Source organism: Elephantulus edwardii, unplaced genomic scaffold, assembly GCF_000299155.1.
Source record: "Elephantulus edwardii isolate Elephantulus edwardi_28Jun2011 unplaced genomic scaffold, EleEdw1.0 scaffold00096, whole genome shotgun sequence".
Taxonomy (NCBI): domain Eukaryota; kingdom Metazoa; phylum Chordata; class Mammalia; order Macroscelidea; family Macroscelididae; genus Elephantulus; species Elephantulus edwardii.
Window position 1 is genome coordinate 10,084,839 of NW_006399846.1, and position 23,635 is coordinate 10,108,473.

A 23,635-nucleotide genomic window follows, 5' to 3' on the forward strand; every position below is an offset into this window, starting at 1 on the left:
TGAAAGTTGTCGTTATGTGCTGTCAAGACACCTGAAACTCATAGCGACCCTATGTACAACAACTCTAAAGCCTGTCTTATCTTGAACCAGTCTCACTGACTCTGACACACCCATCCCGATTACCCCAGTCACCGAATCAATCCATCTCATAGAGGGTCTTCCCCTCCTGCGCTGTCCCTCCACCCTCCCAAGCACGATGTCCCTCTCCAAGGACCCGTCCCTCCTGGCAACATGTCCAAAGTATGTCAGACGAAGCCCCAGAATCCATTAGATGCTCTGGAGGCACAATAGTTAAACATGTGGTTCAGGTAAAAGGTGAGCATTTTCAACCCACCAGTAACTCTGCAAGAGGAAAGACTTAACAATTTGTTTCCATAAAGATATGCAGTCTAGGAAACCCAATGGGGCAGTTCTGCTCTGTCCTATAGCATCATTATACACTAAAATCAACTTCGTGTTCTTCTTGTTGTGGTGGTGTACTGCTGAGTAAGAACTGACTCCTTGCTGACCCTCCATTGGATTTTCAGAGGCAGAAAAATAACATGGGAAGAGCCTGTCCATCGTTGTCCCATGAAGCAACTGGTGGATCTGAACTATGTGCCTTTAGGTTGGCAGCAGAGCCCTTTATCATTAGGCCACCAGAGCTCCCTGAAATTGAGTTAAGGGCACACAATAACAACAATTCAAACACACACATACCTATTTACTTAAAATGCATACATACACACACACATATATACAAGATTCAGAACATAAATGTGTGTATATACACACACACACACACACACGCATTTATCAGTTTCAGAATTAGTTGCTCAAATCTTACTTGGAACTATAAATATATACAATATAGTAGAAGTAGAATTACTGTGCAGTTCTTAACCTCATCATTTTCCTACATACAGCCACAGCAGTTTCCATCTGTATTTACAGACATAGACACATGCTGGAACTGTTAGTTGCTGTCGAGTCAGCCCAAACTCACAGTGACCTGTGCACAACGGAACAAAACTCTGCCTTGTTCTGTGTCATCCCCATGACATGTCATAATCAGGCCTTTGCGATCCCATGATTTTCTTTTATTGGGAGCCATGCTTTGGTCAGACTGCCCATCATTTAATGAGGACTGAGGTCAGATTTGGTTACACAATATTATTCTTTTTTTTCTATTTCCTGACAAAGAAAATACTTGTATTATTATAGACACGTTTCTTAGAAATGTGTTTCTTAGAAAATAGAATAAAAATGCAATCTCACCTACGGAGATATAGTCTTCAGCTATACCTTTAAATAATGGGACAATGGAGGGCAATGTCTAATCACCAGTTGCTGTTAAGTCAATTCTGCTCCATGGTGATCCTGTATGTGACAGGGTAGTGCTGTGCCCCACAGACCAACATGCCTTTCTGTTGAGATGTGTCTGAGTGGAGACAAGGAGTTAACCTTTCATTTAGCGGCAAAATCTCTGCACCACCCAGAGACTTGACAGTCTGTGCTAAATAGTATCAGAAAATAGAAATACAAAATGGAATACTATGCTGCAATGAAAAACAAGGAACTCATGAAGTATTATTCAAAATGGTGAACATGGAGAACATAGTATGCTCAGTGAAATATCTCAGTCACAAAAGGACTTACACTGCATAGTACCACTGTTGTAAAACAGGACTGACACTGGGGTTGGGGGGAGACTGAGAAAGATGGGATAAATTATGTATATACTGCACTGAAACAGATAAGAGAAAGAACTATTTAAAAGGGATATACGATTAGGTATTAGTTGTCAGGACAGAAGTCCAGAACAAAGGCTGCATAGTGGAGTGGACTTTGCGGGGAGGGACTGTAAACAATGAAAGAATTTTTCTTTTACTTTTCAAAGAGAAGAGAGAACTAGGTGGGAAGGTGGACAGGGAGAAAAGTGCAACAATGAATGAATGAAAATCCAAAGTCTCTGTAAATTTTCATTTAATAATTTTTAAAAAAGAAAATAAAAACATATGAGTTTTTAAGAGGGAACTTTGTTTAAAAAATGTCAAGGTAAACCATAAAAATAACAGATCTAAACAGATACAATGCGGTGTTAGCTAAAGTAAGAACACATCTAGAGTCAACAGTCTAATGTACCCATTTAAGCTTAATGGGATGGAGAAAGAAAATAAAGCACTCCTCCAGCACATACACATACAAAAAACCAAAACAGTTAAATTCATTGCTGTCAACTTGAGTTCAAGCACAAAGTAGATAATAAAATAGTGCATAAAGCTCTATGAAAATGCTTACTATGCATTGCTTTGTCAAAATTACTGCTATGGAACTTGAGTCAACTTTAACTGACTCTCCTGCAGATTTCCGAAGCTCTATACTGCAAGTGAACTAGAAGTGCCAGAGAGGCATGGTCTTTGAATTGTGGTGCTAATACTGAGTATCCCATGGGCTGCCTAAGAAACAAACAAATCTGTCACAGAGAAAGTGCAACCAGGGTGTTCCATAAAGGCAAGAATGGTGAAATTAAATCTCACCAACAGTGGGCATCTTGTAATAAGGGCCCAATCTTTGGAAAAAAAATACATGATGCTGGGAAAGCTGTACAGTCAGAGAAAGAGAACCTGAAGATGCTTCACACAGTGACTGTTATCTGCAGGCTCGAGCATGGAAGGGATTGTGAGGAAGGTGCAGGATAGAGAAAATTTCTGATCTCTTGTTCACAGAATCTCTCTGAGTCATAGTTGACAGGACAGCAGCTACCAACAACATGCACTGCCTACCAATATCCAATATCTTTAAAATTAATTTTTTTTTAACTTTCAGAATCTATAATGCTTTTTACTAGTTAAACAGTGGTAATACAGATTCTCAGTAAAAAAAAAAATTCTTGGTCAAAAGTTAAATAATGTTTAAGTACTGCCAGAACTCAGAGGATCTTTTTTTAAAGGTGGCTGTGACTGTTAATAAATTGTGTTTTGCAGCAATAAATATGATTATACAAAATGAATCCCAAAGAGTGGAAAACTAAAATTAAATATTAAGGTGGATCCAACTAGAGCCCTGGTAGTGAGATGGTGAAAGCAGTGGGCCACTAATTGAAAAGTCAGCAGTTCAAATTCCCCAGTCTATGTGAGAAAAAATTGGCAGTCCGCTTCTTTAAAGAAGGAAATTTTGTGGGGCAGTTCTACTGTCAAATAGGATCACTATAACATGGAAATTAACTCAATGGCAGTGGATTGACTGGTCTTTAGACACAATTATAATGAAAAACTGATCAATATTTTGTTTCTTTATAACTATACTTGGCAGGAGGCAGTCAACAGAACAGAGCAAGGAAACACTGCATCGTTCAAAATCAGGAAGGGTGTATGCCAAGGATGTGCCCTATCTCCATACTTTTCAACCTATATGCAGAGCAGATCACCTGGGAGGCTGGGCTCTATTAGGAGGAATATGGCATCAGGATTGGAGGAAGACTCATAAACAACCTGCATTATGCAGATGACGCAACCCTGCTTGCTGAAACTGAGGTGGAGCTGAAGCACTTGCTGCAGAAGGTCAAGGACTGTTTGAAGCTCAACATCAAGAAAACAAAGATTCTCACCACTGATCTGATCAGGAGCACTATGACAGACAGTGAAGAGATGGAGACTGTTAACAACTTTAGTTTGCTTGGCTCCACAATCAACACTTTTGATACCAGCAGCCAGAAAATTAAAAGATTAATTAATGCTCTGAGAAAGCTACTCTCAGGGACCTCTCCAGAGTACTGAAGAGCAACGTCAGTCTAGAGACGAAGGTGCACCTGATCCAGGTCATAGTCTTTGCAATTACTTGTTATGCATCAGAACCCTGGACAAGGACTAGGGATGATAGGAGAATTGATGTCTTTGAGCTGTAAAGCTGGAGAATAGTACTGAATATAACATGGACTGCTAGGAGAACAAACGGGTTCATCCTAGAGAGGGTGAGACAGGGCTGCTCCTTGGAGGACCGGATTCTGAAGCTTCATCTAACATATTCTGGATATGTTGCAAGGAGGGATCAGTGCTTGGAGAGGGATGTCATGCTTGGGTGGGGGAAGGGAGTATTGTAAGAGAGGAAGACCCTTGATTAGATGGATTGACTCAGTGACTGGGGTAATAGGTTTAGGTGTGTCAGACACAGTAAGGTTGGCACAGGATAGAGCAGGGTTCAGGGCTGCTATGAGTCGCAAGTGACTTGACTGCACATAACAACAATGTAACTTTTTCACAGTAAAAATTGAGTAAGTGATGAAACAAAGAAGAAGCCTGAACACCAAAATACTCAGTAGTATACTGGTTACCCAATTCCAACAGCTGACACCTTTTAAAAGGAGCTCAGCCAAACAACTCTTTAGGTACCAGAAACATATGTTTATTAACAACAATAATAAAATACATATAACATGCCCACACACTGACCCCTCATACTGAATATTCTGTCCTTTTTCAACCTTGTTGCTCTTTCTTTCACTGATGTTTCTACTAAGGGTTAACTAACATATCTAGAAGTCTATTACAAAATTCACATCCATTTTATCCTACAAAATAATTCATAGCATGAAAAAAATCTGCCAATGTATGTATTCTTTATATACAGCAAAAGAGCCCTTGTGGTGCAATGGTTAATTGCTAGTTATTAACCCAAAGGTCTGCAGTTCAAACCCACCAGCTACTCTGTGGAAGATGGAGCAGCAGCCTGCCTCTGTAAAGACTACCACCTGGGAAATGCTATAGAGTAGGTCTCTTCAGCGGTAGCATCACTGTGAGTCAGAATCCACTTAAAAGCTATGAGAGAATGAAAGCGAAAGAAAAACCTGAAAAAAGCGAGGAGCTGCGTAAGTCAGGAGGAAGGCTGTCAGAAAAGGAAACTCAAATATCTCCCACGAAAACAAGTGATAAAAAGGTGGTAAGACTGTATCTGGAAAATCTGTAAGATAGACCCAGAAAAACAAGGCAGTCCAGAGAGTTACAGCTCTCACAAGTTTCACTGTACATCCTCCAAATCATTGAATCCAGATGCTGGTGGTGTTGTGTGTCACTGAGTCAGAACTAATAGCTGATGCTCCAGTGGGTTTTGAGAGGTAATAAATCACAAAGGAGGACACAGCCCATCTTTCTCTTTGGAGAAGCAATGGATTCAAACTAAGTATTCCTCCCCTCCTCCTAACCCTGAACCATCTTGGGTTGGCAGGGCAACTACTTACCACTAAGACACCAGTCAGGATACTAAACACTGTTAATTCAGGAATCCACAACATCAAGATACAAGTTACCCTTTGTGAAGTTTTCACATTGTTTCTAGCTTTAGTTCTAAGTAAGGCAGTCGACCAGAGAAATTTAATGGCACAAAATTGATAGTCATTAAATCAACAAGTAGATACTAAACATTAATTCTCAGTAACAGATGAACACTTGGAATTTGGTTAATTACATTTTAGAGATGCCAATTAAAGGATGTTATCTCTAACCATAGTTGCTGAAAATACACTACTTTTTTTATTATTATTCTGTGCACATGGACAAACTCATTCCAAATCTTGGAGGAGATGCTTTTTTCACCCTTCTTGAATAGCAGCTTCCTATTATCATTTCATGCAGTTTGGACTTGTGTGAGAATTGTGCTCTTCTGGTGACACAGGGGCTACATAATTTGTTTGCCAACCAAAAGATCACCAGCCACTCCAAGTGGGAAAGCTGAGGCAGTCTGGTTCTGTAATTTATAGCCTTGTGCCATGTGAGTTGGAATTGACTGCATGGCATTGCAGTTTTGGTTTGAAAGTTGCATTCTGCCTGGCCAATCAGATTTTAGCAAGAGCTTGACTGATGTCATAGACCACACTTCTTGTATCACAGCACAAGAACAGAAGACAGGAGAGAGACATTAGCTAACAAGTAGCAGTTTAAATTCTAGCTGTTTCTTAGCAGGCAGAAGAACCGGTAAAGTGCTTTATATTTGTAGCTGTTTCTACCTGAAACATTCTTTTCCTCAGCTAGTCACACCACTTGGGTCTTTGCTCAAGCAGCAACATCTTTGAGAGACCCAAAGTTCTAATTCTACTTACTGGAAAATGATGACTGTCTAGCGGAAAACGTTTGTGAATTGAATTATTACTTTTTTTTACTGAACACTATTTTAACTTAAAAACATGAGCAAACTATGAATGTAAGTTGTTGTTGGTTGCCATCAAGTAAGAAGCAATTTGCAGATGACCCTGCAGGTTTCCAGAGACTGTAATTCCTATTGGAGAATTGCCCATCTCTCTCCCGTGGAGTGGTTCGTGTATTCCAATATGGATTGGCAGCACAATTCCTAACCACTAGGGCCAACAGAGTTCCTTCATGATTATTTAGATATAGGTATAGAACTATTATTTTCTCAAACATTTCTTAAATAAGCCTGTCATTTCAAGAGTAATAACAGTATTTCTGGCCAATGATAAAGCCTGAGCTTTGAAACAAAATTAAAATTTTAGAAAGCCTGTATCTGCCACTTGGGTTTGACAGTTTATCAATTCTTGGATTTTCCTGGTATGATTGGCTGGTAATCTTGAGTATGACCTATTTTGTCTGTTGTCTGATGTAGTAGAGTCAGTATGTGCAAACTCTGCATAACTCAACTAGCCAGTATTTCTCAAATGATCAACATACAATGTTACAAAACTGTATATGGATGAAAGGTCAATGCATTTTAAGAAAGCACAATTTATAATGTAACTAAGTAAGGAAAAAGTCACTGGTAGGGTTTTCCTACATTGCAACTAATTTTCAGAAACTTACTAAAGTGTAGCTATTGCTTCACACCTTAGTGAAGTTACTAAAAAGTCAATTAACTGTACACTTTAACTGGACAGATTAATGGTATGGAAATCACACCTCAATAAAGGGGGTTTTTTACATATCATTGTTTGATTTTAGGTGTTGTTTCAAATATCCACAATTATTGGGAAAGGACTTATAAAAATATTATTCTCTTTTCTAACTATGTATTAGTGTGAGGCCCTTCTAACTCAACAAAAAAGATAAACTGAAACAGACTGAAAGCAGCAGCAGAAAAAGAGAATCAGCTATATTTTATTAAGCTAAACATTAAAGACTTGTAAACAATATCTCATTAAAAATACTATTTATGTTCACACCTAATTAATTTACTATTTTTCATTTAATACTTTTATAATTCTATGTCAATATAAAATAACAATAAATATAGCTTGCAAAACAAAAGTTCTCTGAGGTCCTTAATAATTGGTCCTGAAGTCAAAATGTTTGAGAAGTGTTGCTAGGTATCACTCACAGCTAAAGTTCACCTAAGACCAGAACAGTCAACAAATGTTGATTCTAAAACAAAATAGTTCCTTGTAGGGCACATGCACTGAACTGGCTCAAGAACAATAGGTTTGTGGTACAGCACATACTTCTAGAAATTCTTAAGAACTAGCCACTATTATGAGGTGGTACATCCCTGAGTAGTATGAACACCAAGGCTGAAATTATTTTCACCTAAGCGCACAGGTTATCCAAACATGACATTAGGCTGGACAGCTGTCATTTCAAGCTAGGATTCACCAAAAACTGTCAAAATTTAACAGAACTTGCCAAGAACCCATTAAGTAGATAAGAATGGCAGAATAAAGCGAAAGAGAGGGGAATTTCAGTAAGCATTACTACTAAACATATGTTGTTATGTGCCGTCGAGTCGCCTGTGACTCATAGCGACCCTATGTACAACAGCCCTAAACTCCACTCTGTCCTGTGCCAATCGCACTTCCGACACTCCCATCCCAATTACCCCAGTCACTGAATCAATCCACCTCATAGAGGGCCGGCCTTCCTCTCCTGCGCCATCCCTCCACCCTCCCAAGCATGATATCCCTAAGGACCGGTATCTCCTCACATGTCCAAAGTATGTTAGACGGAGCCTCAGAATCCTTGCCGACAAAGGAGCCACCCAGTTTAACCCTTCCCAGGACAAATCTGTTTGTTTTCCTAGCAGTCCATGGTATTCTCAATTCTCTTCTCCAGCACCACAGCTCAAAGGCATCAATTCTCCTTCTATCCTCCCTGGTCATTGTCCAACTCTCTGATGCATAACAAGTGATTGCGAAGACCATGGCCTGTATCAGACGCACCTTAGTCTCCAGAGAGACACCATTGCTCTTCAGTACTTTGGAGAGGTCCCTAACAGCAGACTTTCCCATGGCAATGCGCCTTTTAATTTCCTGGCTGCTGGAGCCAAGACTGTTGACTATGGAGCCAAGCAAACTAAAGCTGTGTACAATCTCAATCTCTTCACCATCAATCCTGATGCTGCCAGTTGGTCCAGTGGTGAGAATCTTTGTCTTCTTGACATTGAGCCTCAATCCATATTGTAGGCTGCAGTCCTTGACACTCTGCAGCAGGCACTTCAGGTCTTCTTCAGTTTCAGCAAGCAGGGTTGTGTCATCCGCATAATGCAGATTGTTCATAAATCGTCCACCAATCTTGACCCCACATTTCTCCTCATAGAGCCCAGCCTCCCAGATAATCTGTTCTGCATATAGATTGAAAAGGTATGGAGATAGGATGCATCCCTGGCGTACACCCTTCCCAATTTTGAACCATGCAGTGTTCCCTTGCTCTGTTCTGACAACTGCCTCCTGGTCCAAGTATAAGTTTCGCATTAGAACGATCAAGTGTTCTGGGATTCCCATTCTTCTCAGAGTCAGCCATAGTTTGTTATGATCCACACAGTCAAACACCTTTGCATAGTCAATGAAACACAGATAGACATTCCTCTGGTATTCCCTGCTTTCAGCCAAGATCCATCTAACATCAGCTACAATATCTCTAGTACCACGACCCCTTCTAAACCCAGCCTGGACTTCTGGTAGCTCTCTGTTGATGTGCTATTCCAGTCATTTTTGGATAATCTTCAGTAAAATCTTGCTTGCATGTGAAATCAGTGAGATTGTTCTGTAGTTTCCACATTCTGTTGGGTCACCTTTGACAAGGATTAATTAACTTTTCAACTCCAGAGCAAAAAATGAGTATTTTGAGAATGTGTATGGCAGGCACAAAAAATGAGAAAAGCATAGTTCACAGAAATATTTCTAATGTTGGCCAAAAAAGGAATTTTCAGTACAAAGTTAATCTCATGTCCTAATTAAATGCACATTTTTTAAGTATTTATCTTTTTAAAAAATTTACTCAGATGCTCATTCATCATGAAGATAATCCATCTACAATGAGTTTCTGTTGACTAATATAAAATCAATTCCTTCTCTATTAGCAAAGGGGAGCACTGGTAAAAGACTAGTTAAATGCTCAGCTACCAGTGAAAAGGTTACAACCCACCAGCTGTTTCATGGGGAAAAAAGATGTCGTGATCTGCAACCACAAAGTGTACAACTTTGGGAACCTTATGGGGCAGTTCTACTCTGTCCTCCAGGTTATTGTGAGTCAGAGTCAATTCCATGGCAATGCGTCACTTAGCAAAAAACTGGCTTATTACAGAAATAAGCCATGATATAATCTTTTTCATGAACAGTGACTTTCATAAACTGAGAGGCTTACCTTATCTGCCTTTGATGAAAAAGCCACAACAAAGACGGAAAATCAAAGCATAAAAACAGCTATATAATGAAAATATATGTACAACATTTAATCGCTCCTCCTTTCCTTTCTTTCCACAAGTAGACATGTAATCAGTGATATGAATTAAGCAGAAGAGTAAATGCTCCAATAGTAGACGTTTACATTCTGTAGCGTCTGCGAGGTCACCGTTATCAGCCTCTTAAATCCAAATGCCAATGAGGTACTTACACTGAATTAATACACTTTCTTTTGCTAATTCTAGTTCGCTTCACTTTCTAAACTCTCTTCACTTTCAATCAATGACAAAACCATTTCCCCAATATCATGCTTTATATTAGTCTTGTCTCTTGCAATTATAGTCTATATCCAAATATTCTCTTTAAAGTACCTCTTAGATACACAACTCTCCAATCCAATTATCCAACAAATGCAGGAATTCCAGAGCACACACATTTACTTTCCTTGCCTGCTCTCCTTTAATCCACTTTACTGAGAGCAGTAACAGCTACTTCTAACAAGTATTATGCCAGGCATTTCCTTTTTCAAGAATTCCCTAGGATAACTTCCTGGTATTTCTTAAAAATTATCCTTAGAGTAAGTCACATTAAGAAAGAATTTTAAGCTTCTGAAGAATAAATCGAATTATGTATCAATGAAGCTGTCGTAATGAAAGGAAACAGAGAAAGTGAAAGAGAAAATGATAAAGTGGATGGTTAGGGTGATGATCCCTACCTATCTTTGCACAAAGTGCCACTGCACTCCATATTGTTTCAGGCATTCTGAAGACTGGAAAGGCTTTATCAGTCACTCCAACACTGCCTTCAGAAGTGGTCTCTTAATGACCATTTCTTTTTTTTAATTATTATTTTTTTCCCTTATATTATTAATTTTAATGAAAATTTACAGATATTTTGTATTTCCATTCATGTATTGTTGCACTTTTCTCCCTGCCCACCTCTACCCTCCAGTTCATTCTTCTCTTTGTAAAGTAAAAGAAAAATTCTTTCATTGTTATACAATCCCTTCCCCCAAGTCCACTATGCAGCCTTCGTTCTGTTAATGACTATTTCTAGTGATGGCAAAGCACTACTGGTAAAAATATGCTTCCATCAAATGGATTCAGTCCTGCTGGAAAATAGATTATGATGTCCTTACCTAGAATCTTAATACCTGCATTCATTGTTCTAGTGCTGGCTCTAACACTAAAATATCTAGAAATACGGGGGGGCGGGTGGCGGGGGGGTAACTCATCAAAATTCTCTATACACGCTGTTGCTGTTAGGTGTCATCAAGTCAACCACGATTTCTAGCCACCCTATTAAGAACAGATCTGAACCCTGCCCTATTCTGGATCCTCATAATTCTCAGGGTGTTAAAGCCCATTGCCACAGTCACTGTGTTGATCCATCTTGTCAAGGGTCTTCATCATTTACTGACCCTCCACTTGTCCCTGCAAGATGTCCAAAGACTGATCCCTCCTGACAACATACCCAAAGTATGGGAGACGAAATTTCACTATTCTTCCCTGTAAGGAGTTTTGGTTATATACTTCTTCCAAGACAGACTTCTTTGTTCTAGAGGCAGGCCCTTGGATAATTCAGTATTTTTTTCTAACACCACAATTCAAAGGTATCAATTGTTTCTCTGTCATCTTTATTCATTTTCTAATTTTCAGATCCATTGAAAATATCATAGCTTACATCTACCTGTTGCACCTTAGTCTTTAAACTGACATCATGATGTGTTTGCACTTACAATCATCAAATAGAGTATCATTACAATGTCACAGTACTGTCTGCTTTAGTTCCTTCAATTCCTTTCTATAAAGCATGGTTTCTAAGCCTGTTATTTTTCAGAGCAAATAAATCACCCATAACAGGATATCAAACCATAGGAGTAGCATGATATTTAAAAGTTAACTAGAACTATGACCTCCCCATCATGAACCCCTGCTCAGATCAAGATGAGTTTAAATAAAAGTTTAATCTCTTTTCTAGGTTTTTTTGTGCAGGAGAATGAAATGTGGGTATCTCAATGCATATTAAAACACTATCATTAAATGTACTCTAATTTTGCAAATCCCCAAAACAATTTTGGTTCAGTGAAATGAAACCTCACATTACACTGTTCAGTATAGTATAAGAAGGTAAACAGAGAGATAATCTACAATTTTCTGGCAATTTCTACCTCACAAATAAGCCCTGTCAGATACTTGTTCAGATATTTTATCAGATTTATGGAATCAGTTTTTCTTAATACTCCACTGCATTCTAGATAAGCAGACTCACTAATTTTACAAAAAGCTAATTTTCTATACCTGCTTACATCCACTCGCATATAAGATCCACTGAACAGCTTAGAACTTTATAAGCTACATGTGTACATATATTTTTCTTCTCAAATTACTATAAATGACTAAAAAATCTTTTTACCTCCCAGAAATTGTTTCCTGAGTTTGATGGCTTAGGGTCAGGCCGAGTCTTATATCTGGGTCAACACTGTCTATGAAGTTTATGTGCTACAGCCTAGTTTGCTAAACAACATATGGTGTCTTTAAAGCTTTCCAGTGGCCACCTATAATACAATTATTGGTCCCAAAATCATCTGAAAACTTTTAAAAAGGATGAAACCAAAGATTCAAAAAAGAAACTAGTCTGTAAGACCAACTCTATACACAAAACAGAGAATCACCTCTCCAGAGAACAGAAGATCTACAACAGCACCGGGCTACCAGCACTGACCAATGTAACTGAGGTCACAACAGATGTCTTCAGATAAGATAAGAGAAAATTATAGAACAAGACTCAAAATCTTAAAAAAGAAAAAGAGGGGTAGGACAGCCTGGCTGAAACAACAAAGACTTGGAGAACCCCTGAAACTACTGCCCTAAGATATCCTTTAAACCCTGTACTGAAATCACTATCTGAAGGTCACTTGACAACTAAATGACAGATTGATTCATTAAATAAATAAAGTCACTTGGGAATACTTTTTTCTTACATTAAGGAGAGTGAAAAATCCCACAGTCATCTATTTGAAACCAAACAATCAGTATTTACCCTGAAGTTGAGAATGTCAGGGAGAGTTGTTGTTACTGTTATGAGATACTATAAAGTCGATTATGAACAACAAATTTGAATCTTGCCTTATTCTTCTCCATTCTCACCATCTCTAATATGCCTTAACCCACTGTTGCAAACATCGAGTCAACATATCTTTTTAAGAGCTTTTCTATCATTCCTGGACCCTCAACTTTTCTCCATATAAAGTCTTTTTCCAAGGAATCATTATCAAAATATATGAGACACAGTTTCCTTGCCTCTATGGAGCACCCTGTCTATACTCCAAGACAGACTTATTTGTCCTTTTGGTGGTTCACGAGATAGCCAGTACTCTTCTCCAACACCTCAAAGGCTCTGTTTCTTCTTTGGTTGTCCTTACTCATTGTAAGATGCATAGGAAGCAACCTAAAAATACCATGGCTTACATCACTAAGGAAGCCAAAATAATGTAAACTAATTCAGTGGATGGTAATAAAAGAAACCACTGGCATGATGTAGAAAACGTCATTTTGGAGCAATATTTAGAAATTGTTAAAAAAAAATTGTTAAACCAGAATTTAATTTGCTCTGTAAACTTTCACCAAAAATTCAATAAAATTATTTTAAAGAAAAAGAATTATCTCTTTCATGATTCTGTTCAAGCTCTATATAAAGTCTTCAACACATTCCATTTCTAGCACACTAAAAACTGATGAAATTTATCTGGCTAGCTGATTATTATTATGGATAACAAGTATCAATTTATCCATAATACTCTTGATAATCCTAATTCATATCTGTGTAAGAAGAATAAATTGATCAGAAAGAAAACTTAAGCAAATAATCTAAGACATATATTGCAGATTTTTTAAAAAGTTAATTAACCTCATAAAAATAGCTTAAGTTCAAGTAATAATAGCATTTACTATACAGTAAGACAAGCTAAAATAACACAAATATTTAATCAATAATTTCCATAAGAAGTTTATTTTTTGCATTTCCGAACTTAGAATCCTTCTTATCTTTAAAGAAATGAAAATTGGAATCCAGAACTCAGAATTAAAAAAAAGATTCTAAAAAGAAAAATATATACAAGTCAAAACTTTATTAAACTCACTTGTCATCCTATAAACAGAATTAACTTGATCACACAGAACTCTAATGAAGAGCTTAAAACAATCTTCTCACCAATTCTAACATACAGAGTTACTAGAATTCATAATTAAGAAACAAGTGTGACAATATCTGTCCCTTGCTGCTTGGAAAATAATTTTTTTTTAACTGTTAAAGTCTAAGCTCTACAAACTCAACCAAGTTTATAGTTTATTCTTTATAAACCGAATAAACACTAAAACCCTCCCTTACCTTCAATTAAAAAAAAAAAAATTGAAAAGTCTTCCTTGGTTAACACATATTCAATCCCTCCAACCCGCAGTGTTCCAAAGTTGAAGAACAAAAGCAGTGTGAGACATAAGGCAGTTAGATGTTTTAGAAACAATTTTCTAAAAGAACTCCATAATAATACACCATACTTACCAGGCAATTCTAAACAAGTGTGTTTTTACATTTGATAGGATTCTAGCCCAAGATCTCTGTGGCCCATCACATGAAACAGTCATAATGAACCTCTATTCCCAGACTCAAACTGAGATGGGGAAATTTGTTTAATTACTGTAAATCCTATTAAACCAATCTTCTTCAAAAAGTAGATGTCTGACCTCTGAGGGCTGAGGAGGGTATAATGAATGCAGGGTTTAATTAGGGCACAATGCTGGCTGACTATAATCTATTAATTAGCATTCTCAGTCTCTGTATCTCATTGCAATGTTTTACTTTACTTTAAAATTGCACCCTTTGCTTTTTGGACCAAAGTTATACAATTTTAGATTGTGCAGTAATTATAGTGGGTGCAGGAAGGAAAAATTCCTGCCAGAATTGCTGTTTAATTAGGGCAAGGGGTGGAATCTAGATAAGGCAGTGTTCACCCTTCTTCAGCACATATGGTTTTTTTGGCATCATCATCCTCTGGACTATTTCACTTCCATTGGACTAGTGCTGAGTACTTGCTTTGGTCTTTTCAGAAGATTCAAATATCTTGCTTTTGAATGTAAACACATTACCAGAAAGGAAACTGTCCTTTTCCTTTCAACATGACTTTTAACATCTTTGCATGAATACTTGTTTCAATCATTAAAAAAAAAGTGCACCAAATTTTTTCCTCTTTAAAATGGCCATTTATCTCTTGTCTCAATTCTCATTTGAGTGGAAGTTTAAAAGCATATTGATTTCTTATTCAATTATTCAGGTACATTTTGATGTATAACATTAATTACAATATCCACAATGTTTGATCATTCTCTTACTGCACACTGCCTTTCCCTGCACCCATCTTTTTTTTAATTTTTACTCTTCTCTTCCTCCTGGTCTATACCTGGTAACCATCCAAGAATTATTCTATGTGCAAACTTTTTCTTTAGCTTCTTTATAATAAGAGCCTTATATTTGTCCTTTTGTGAGTGACTTATTTCACAGAGTAATATAGCTCTAGATTTATTTACATTATGCAGTGTTCCAAAAATTCTTTATTATAGTCTAGTGCTGCACAGTACTCCACAGTGTACAGTTTCATGGCTTTTGCTGTGGGGTATTTCTTTTATCATTCTCCACTGAAGGGCACTTTGGTTGTTTCCATCTCTTTACTACTATAAATAATGCTGCATTAAACATAGGTGTGTATATATATCTGTTCATGTCCAAGCCCTTTTTTTTTAGGATATATACCTAATAGTGAAGTAGCTAGATCAAATGGCATTTCCATAAGATTGGCATTTCTGAATCACTTGATAATAATGATCATCATCTTAGTAATGGGCATATTTTCAACATCATCAAGACAGTACAATGAAAAAGAATTCCATTTCTACTGAATCACTTTAAATAAAAAATAAAACAACTATATCCTGTCAATCTATTCATGAAAGGTATAGTGGTGTTTGGTGGCAGAGTCCAGATGCAATCCATATTGAAGGTTGTGGTCTTTGACTTTCTGCAGCAAAACTTTCAAGTCCTCCTCACTTTCAACAAACAAGGTTGTGTCATCTGCATAACTCAGGTTACTGATGAACCTTCCTCCAATCTTGATGCCACATTCTTCTTCATTGAGTCCAGCTTCTCAAAATAATTAGCTCAGTATTGACTAGGTATGGAACCCTGATGCACACTTTTGTTAATTTTAAAGCATGTAGTGTTTCCTTGCACTGTGCACACAAGAGCCTCCTCATGAAATGTGGAATCTCAAAAAAAAACATAAAACCCAAACACGTTAACCTACTTTAACGGGAGATGTTTATTCCTACATACTATTTCTACCATATTTTAAAATAGTTAAGTCATGTAGCATCCAATTCTCAGGTGACTAGAAGTAAATTCTAATTTTTATTAACAATACATTTGGGATTGGATAATATCCAACTACGATGCAGGATGCTTTCTCACAGTCTAAAAAATATTTAAAGAACTACCTACAAAGCACTGATGGACTCCAAGGGATACTGCAAACTTATCAACGTTGTTTTTTTACAAAAATTAAAAAAGCCAACACACATTCTAGGAATACATGCACACGTATAGTTTTTAAAACTTATGCCACACTGATACTTTGGCACAACACAAAAGATACCAAATTTCTTTTTGTCTCTCTTCAAAATTATAATTCAACACCAAATATAAACATACTCAGAATGCACCTGTATATTGGGAAAGGATACATTTTTCACGTTGTACTCTCATTTTCTGAGAACTACAATATCAACAAGAGAAGGGAAAAAACATTTCCCAATTTTGCTGTCATTTATTATTTGAATATTTTATTTTATGCGTCACTGATTCATAAGATGAGGAGACAATAAAATTACCCACAGGGCATTTTAAAACTATAAATGTATGAAAAAAACTAACATCTTTTCCCAACATCTACCCTCTGTATTAAGGGCCATTGTCACAATTAATAATCATTATTAACAGGAATTATGTCACATTCATGAGGTGTCATATGGCAAAGAAAAAGGATAAGAAACACTGAGCCAATGGTCCTTTATTGTTTTTTCCTGGCCTTACACAATTCAGCTTCAAAGTGTCATTACAGAACCATCACAAGTTTTCTATGAAAGACGGGCAACAGACAAGTTCATTCTTAAGACTAAGGAGCCATAGTAATATTGTTGTTAAGCACTCAGCTATTAATCAAAAGGCTGGTAGTTTGAACCAGTGAAATGCTCAAGGAGAGAAAACATATAGCAATTTGCTTCCCTAGAGATTAGTCCAGCAAACCTGGTGGGGCAGTCCTAGTATGTCCTACAGAGCTCCTAGGAGTTGAACTTATTCAATGCCAATGGGTTAGCATTTTAAGAGTTTGACTCAGCATCAGAACCACCAGAGATATGTTTTTTAAATGTAAGATCTCAGAGCCTATCTCCAAATATTTTAATTTAATTAGTATCAATCAAGACCTGGAAATTGATACTTTTAATAAACCTGTCGACATAGGTGTACTTGGACCATCGTGTAGTGTGTAGAATTGTTTCTAATTGTAAGGCCTGTCACTGAGGTCTACTTTGTTTTCCTTTTCTTACATTTTTGTTTTCTTTTGCTTTTTGAATCTTGAAGACTCACAGAATTTCCTAAAGATTTTTCTTCAAGCATTTTCTATTCTGTTAAAAGTCTGGGTCCCTAAATAAGCACATTGAGATCCTGTGAAGTGATAAATTAATCAATGGTTTTAAAAGCAAAGTTATTTGAGGTTATAATGTCTCTGAGAAAAAAATATAAATTTCATCATTTCTAATTACTTTGCAATCTCCTTTTCAAACAAACCTAAGGTTTACTTTTAATTTGTATTGTACTTTCAAATAAACTAAGAGATTTAAAATAAAAACCCAGATAAAACATTGTATTATTTGTCAAACTAGTACAGGAACATACATGCTAAAATAATGACTTAGATTATAGGACTTTAATATACTGTACAAATGCTGCCAGCTAAAAAATGGAGTCACATCATGACACCTATCATACCTTACTTATATAAAATTTGTGTGTGCAGCTGCAGAAAAATATTCATTAGGTAGGTAGATGTATTAAAGGTCAACAATCAAACAGAATGCTGCTGTCACTGTTGTTTGCTGTGAGATAGGAACTGACTCATAGGAGACCCTGCAGTGGGTTGCACAGGAGGAGACTGTCCAGCCTTATCCTGAGAAGACAGTGGTGGATTTGAGCCACATTCCTTTAGGATTGCAGTGCAGCTTATCACTAAACCACCAGAGCTCCCTATGAAATAAAACAGCAGTACATCGGAGGATTTAAAGTAAATTTAACTTTTATATTAACATATACTGTTTATTTTTATAGTAAGGAAAATTAAGCTATTTTGTTGCTGAAGGTAAAAAAGAATCTGCGAATTTAGCATACATAAACTTAATTAAAAACTTCAGATAATGAAGACAATAGAGCTAAATAATTTATTGTACTAGAATGGTAAGATAACCACTGCATAAATTAGATTTATTTCATCAGATACAGCGAATATTTCTAATTCCTTCTAGACTTCTAACAACATTCAGAAACACTAGAGAACGTGAGCATAGCTGTACAACTGGAAGATCATACGCAGTGTCACTAAATGAAACATGCTATTTTCTGGTGCATATATTCTCAACAACACAATAAAACAGAATCTTATAAAAAGTGCCAAACTTTGAAATTTTAAAAACTAAGGCAGAATTCTAGAAGTTCATTGTTTTCTTCATAATTCTTATTAACCTTACCCAAAAATAAAGGGCAATGCTAATAGCCTTACCAACTTTAAAACTGTCCTTAAAGTGGGCAAGACAGCTTTTGTAAGGAGGTAAATAATTCAAGCTACTAGAATAAAAGTTTTTTAAATAGAATAAAAGTTAAAATTTTAATTGATCACATCTTCAGTGTCATAAAATGTCAGTGAACATGACAAACATAAATTCTAATTTGCATGAGTGCAAAAGAGTAATGAATATTTCACATATCTAATAATATAGACATAGTTCTTAAAATGCAAAAATTGTAATGCTTTGTCAATTCATTTATTTTTCTGATGCACTCAATCATACAACACTGTCTTTTCCTCCACCTTAAATTTGAGGAAAAAGTTACAGAGACATCAATTATAAAACTATAACTTCAGGAAGTCAATAGAAAGAACTGTTATTCATTTTTGGTGCTCTAAAATATCTCCATAATAAAATTTAACAATTTTCTTCTGTGTAGAAAAGATACTGAATTGTCTTCTGGTAGTATGCTTTTCAAAAACTGACTTCTTGATATTTGTTATGGTAAATTTTAATACTGTACGTTATGTTAAACAATTGAGGTAATGGATATTAGTATGTGTGAAAACATTACATCCTCACAATACCTGAAAAAATATAAAATAAGCTGAGTAAAAGAGATGAAAGAGAATAAAGAGTCAAAGTATAATAAGCCAAAATGAGGAAAAGGCTGACAAGTTAAATGAAATAAAATAAACAACAACAACAAAACAAAAACCCCACAGCACAAAGAATAAGATCAAAGCTAGGAAAGGCTAAGAATTGAAGGACATGAAATACTGTAATAGTTAAAACGAAGATAAGTGAAGGAAGAAAGGAGGGAAAATTAAAAAAGAAAACACGATTACTCATTTCATGCACATATATGAATTCAGACAATAAAGGTAAGCATACAAATATAACTCACCTGATTTTCCTCCTGCACAACTCTATATTGTTCTTTCCAAATGGTAATTTTGGAAGCTTCATCTTTTCTCAGGGCTCGTTCTTTCTTCAGCTCTGGGCTCCAGAAGGTCTTGATGCTATTCATTGAAGAGCTCAATTTGCTCTCCTTTACCTCCACATCTTTGCGTAAGAGATCATTTTCCCTTAATACTTCCTTCAGTTGCGTCTGCAGATCCATGATTGTGTTATCTCTTGCCTGACGAAGAGAGTGAGGTACAGTAGATGCCATACTCACAGGAGGAAGGTGATGCTCTCCAAATGCAATGGTGTCACTAGCCACACCACTGCTAGCTATATTGGGGCTACTGCCCATCGCTGTCATCCTAACACCATAAGGCAGGCGTCCCCCAGAACGGCCAAGTGTCATGGTGCTTTTAGGTGTTTCTGAACCCACATTTTCATGATCACTTAGATACATAGGGCCAGATGTGGCATAGGCAGCATTTAAGGACTGGATATTCTCCATTGAAAGGGTTTTCCCACTGCCACCTCCAACACTGCTTCCAGAACTCCCTCCTGTACTATTGGTTCGACGATGACCCAAGCGAGGTGAACGTGGAAGCCGAGGTGACCGTCCAGGGCTCTGGTTGCTTGGTTCCACCTTTCCAACTGAGCGAGCACTTCCATACATGGTTGCAGGGTGAACTTAGGTTCCCAGAAAGAGGTAAAAGCAGAAAACCAAATGGAACTCCTTGAAGTTTCCCTATGGCTATATGTCAGCTTAAGGCTAGTTAAAAATATCAGGTCCCCAGCTGTCCAGTCTTGAAGAAATATCTTTACACCATCTGTAATGAAAAGATCACACATTAATTTTCCAATATATCTCTTCTCTATGTTTCATTATGCTCACTTAACAACAATCCCTGACTTCTAGATCCTATTTGGTCACGCATTAGAAATTTTATTACAGCACAATTCATATACCAAAAACAGTGATTTTAACATATTTTATAGTCTCAAAAATGAACATTAAAAATATACTTTGCAATTAGAAAAGTGGGGAAAAAGACATAAATGTTGGCAGAGATAAAACTCCACCTGTCTGTATACAAGATTTTCTAATTAACTGGAAAGCCCAAGATCAACTGACAAGCAATTAAAACTAAAAATAGAACTCAGTGATTTGACCAAAATCAGTATCAATATATAACTATCAATACTTAGTTGTACAACAGTAGTAACACTTGTTGTCATGTACCTCTGAGTCAGAACCAACTCATAGCTGAACTACCACCAGTGGATTTTCTGAGACAGTTAATTGCATGGGAGAACACTGTCCATCTTTCTCCAGCAGAGAAGTTGGTGGATTTGAACTATGTGCCTGTGGGCTAGCAGCATTAACTCCTTACCACTAAATAAACCACCAGAGAGAGCTCTCTAATACCAGTGAGAAATTTCAATTTAGTAAATATTCACAATATAAAACCATTAAAATGTTTTTATAAACTTATAACAAAAAATATGAAGCATCTGGGGGGAAATCTATAAAATTATATTGAAATATATCAAAGAGTTCTGAGCTCCCAAAGGAGGGGGGAAAAGTTATCCAGGTTTATTGACAAAAAGAGGAACACTGTAAAAGTATCAATTTTCTTCCAACAATGTAGCAGAATCCTGGTGAAAATCTCTACATAATTTCATATAACAAACTGAATCTAAAAATCAAATGGAAGGGTAAAAGTAAATTAGTAGCCTACGCAAATTGAAACAGAAGAACCAAGAGGTCTTGCACTACCAGGAAGATAAATAGGAGGGTGGAGACACAGCACAGGAGAGGAAGACCATAGATGAGATGGATTGATGCCCTCACTGGGGTAATGGGGGTAGGTGTGTCAGAGACAATAAGGTTGTCAAGAGATAGAGCAGGGTTTAGGGCTATTGTATATGAGGTCGCTATGAGTCCCAGGCAACTCGACAGCACATAACAATGACAATAACGTATTGTCAATTGCAATGTAAAATTCTAAAAAGTTCTGAAAATAACGTTATTTTTTTCAAAGTCATTTAAAGCAAAATTTTACTAGCAGGAGTAGAAAGCTATTTTTTACATGTAAACTGCTTAGTATAATTCTTTATACTTTATTTCACTGGAGAAATTTACAATGTGTGAATACAGTATACTGCCTAATACCCAATATGGGGAGGAGGAGGAATGTGGTCAGGAAAATATATGTGACCCACAGGATTTCTCGCAAGAAACTATAACCCTGTAAAATTATATTACTTAAAACTAAGATACAGGCCTAGGAATAGAGTCTAAGTAATATATGGTATATACTTAAAGAGTATGTTGTTGTTGTTATGAGCTTGTGACTCATAGCGACCCTATGTACAACAGCCCTAAACCCTGCTCTATCTTGTGCCAATCTCACTGCCTCTGACACATCCATCCAGATTACCCCAGTCACTGAATCAATCCACCTCATAGAGGGTCTTCCCCTCCTGTGCTGTCCCTCCACTCTGCCCAGGATGACGTCCCTCTCCAAAGACCTAAAGAGTATAGAAGGGAAAATTATTCAATAAATGGGGCTGGAATAACAGCTGGAGAAAGGGTAAATCATTTCAACAAATAAGGTTTAAGCAAGTGGTACTTTTTACAAAAAAAAAAAAAAAAAAAACAAAAAACTACATCCCACAGTATGCAAAAATAAACTTCATTGAAATCTAAAACAAGAGGTTGTTGTTGTTGTTGTTCTGTGCCATCTAGTCGTTTGCAACTCGTAGCAACCCTATGTACAACAGCCCTAAACCCTGCTCTATCCTGTGCCAATTGCATTGCCTCTGACACACCCATCCTGATTACCCCAGTCACTGAATCAATCCACCTCATAGAGGGTCTTCCCCTCCTATGCCATCCCTCTACCCTACCAAGCATGATGTCCCTCTCCAAGGACCTGTCTCTCTTTTGCTATTTTAAAATATTATTTAAAAAAAATAAATTCAATTATATTTTTCATAGAGCTCATCTTCCTATAGCGAAGGAACAAAATCACATTGAACAGGCTAAGTTCCAACTTAATTGACATCACATGTCAGTCAACATGAGCATGTGCATGTTTTAAGTCATTTTTAGATCAAAAATAGTTTTTGGTTATGTAATCTGCTACTTAGGGACTTCTCCAAAGTACTGAGGAGCAATGGTGTCACTCGGGAGACTAAGGTGCGTCTGATACAGGCCATGATCTTTGCAATCACTTGTTATGCCTCAGAGAGTTGGACAATGACTAAGGAGGATAGAAGGAGAATTGATGCCTTTGAGCTGTGGTGCTAGGGAAGAGTATTGAGAGTAACATGGACTGCTAGGAAAACAAACAGATTCATCCTGGAAAGGGTTAAACTGGGCTGCTCCTTGGAGACAAGGATTATGAAGCTTTGTCTGACATACTTTCGACATGCTATAAGTAGAGACTGGTCCTTGGAGAGGGATATCATGCTTGGTAGGGTGGACGGAAGGCACAGAAGGGGAAGGCCCTCTATGAGGTGGATTGATTCAGTGACTGGGGTAATTGGGATGGGTGTATAAGAGACAGTGCGATTGGCACAGGACAGAGCACAGTTTAGGGCTATTGTATATAGGGTCGCTATGAGTCACAAACAACTCGACAGCACATAACAACAACAATCTGCTACTGTCAAACTACAGTCACTTAGGGGAGCTCACATGGCCTAGTGGAATAAGGAGTTGTGCCGTCAACCCAAAGGCAGTTAGTTTAAATTGTGAGCTGTTCTATGGAAGAAGGATGAGTAATCTCCACACATGAGATTTACAGCCTCTGAAAATGTGCTGGAGAGTTAGGTATGTGTCAATTCTGAATTGACGTCTCTGGTGGCCTAGTGGCAAGAGGCTGGCCTGCAATCCTGAAGGCGTGCAGTTCAAGGCCAATATAGCTGCTCCTTGGGAGAAGGATGGGTAATCTCCATGTGATTAGCTGCCTCTGCGTTTTTCATACGTGACTAAGTAAATATAACTCTTAAAATTGTTAATATCATTTTAAGCACTTGAATTTTTTGAAATCTTCCTTCATTGTGTCTTTTACATCATGTCCTACTTTCCTTCTCCTAGCTCTACTCCTCCTTCTGTGCATTGTTCCCTTAAATATTTTTATTTCCAGAGTTATGTCCTCATTCCTGTATTATTCGTACACAATAGAAATCGTGCCTGTTCCTATATCTTCAAATATCATTTCTACAATGAAGACTCTAA

At 37.1% G+C, this 23,635-nt stretch overlaps 1 protein-coding gene across 6 annotated transcripts in view; it reads right to left on the reverse strand.

The window, feature by feature from the left end:
• ERC1 (ELKS/RAB6-interacting/CAST family member 1) overlaps positions 1-20,216 on the reverse strand; it is a 536,554-nt gene extending 516,338 nt beyond the window's left edge. For 2 of the 6 annotated variants that reach the window (XM_006891318.1, XM_006891319.1), the window contains exon 1: positions 19,394-20,216. In XM_006891318.1, the coding sequence (XP_006891380.1) occupies positions 19,394-20,062 (669 nt within the window). In that variant the 5' untranslated portion in view covers positions 20,063-20,216. The remainder of the gene's footprint in view (positions 1-19,393) is intronic. The other 4 variants (XM_006891317.1, XM_006891321.1, XM_006891322.1 and 1 more) reach the window with 2 other exon arrangements.
• Between the last annotated feature and the right edge of the window lie 3,419 nt (positions 20,217-23,635).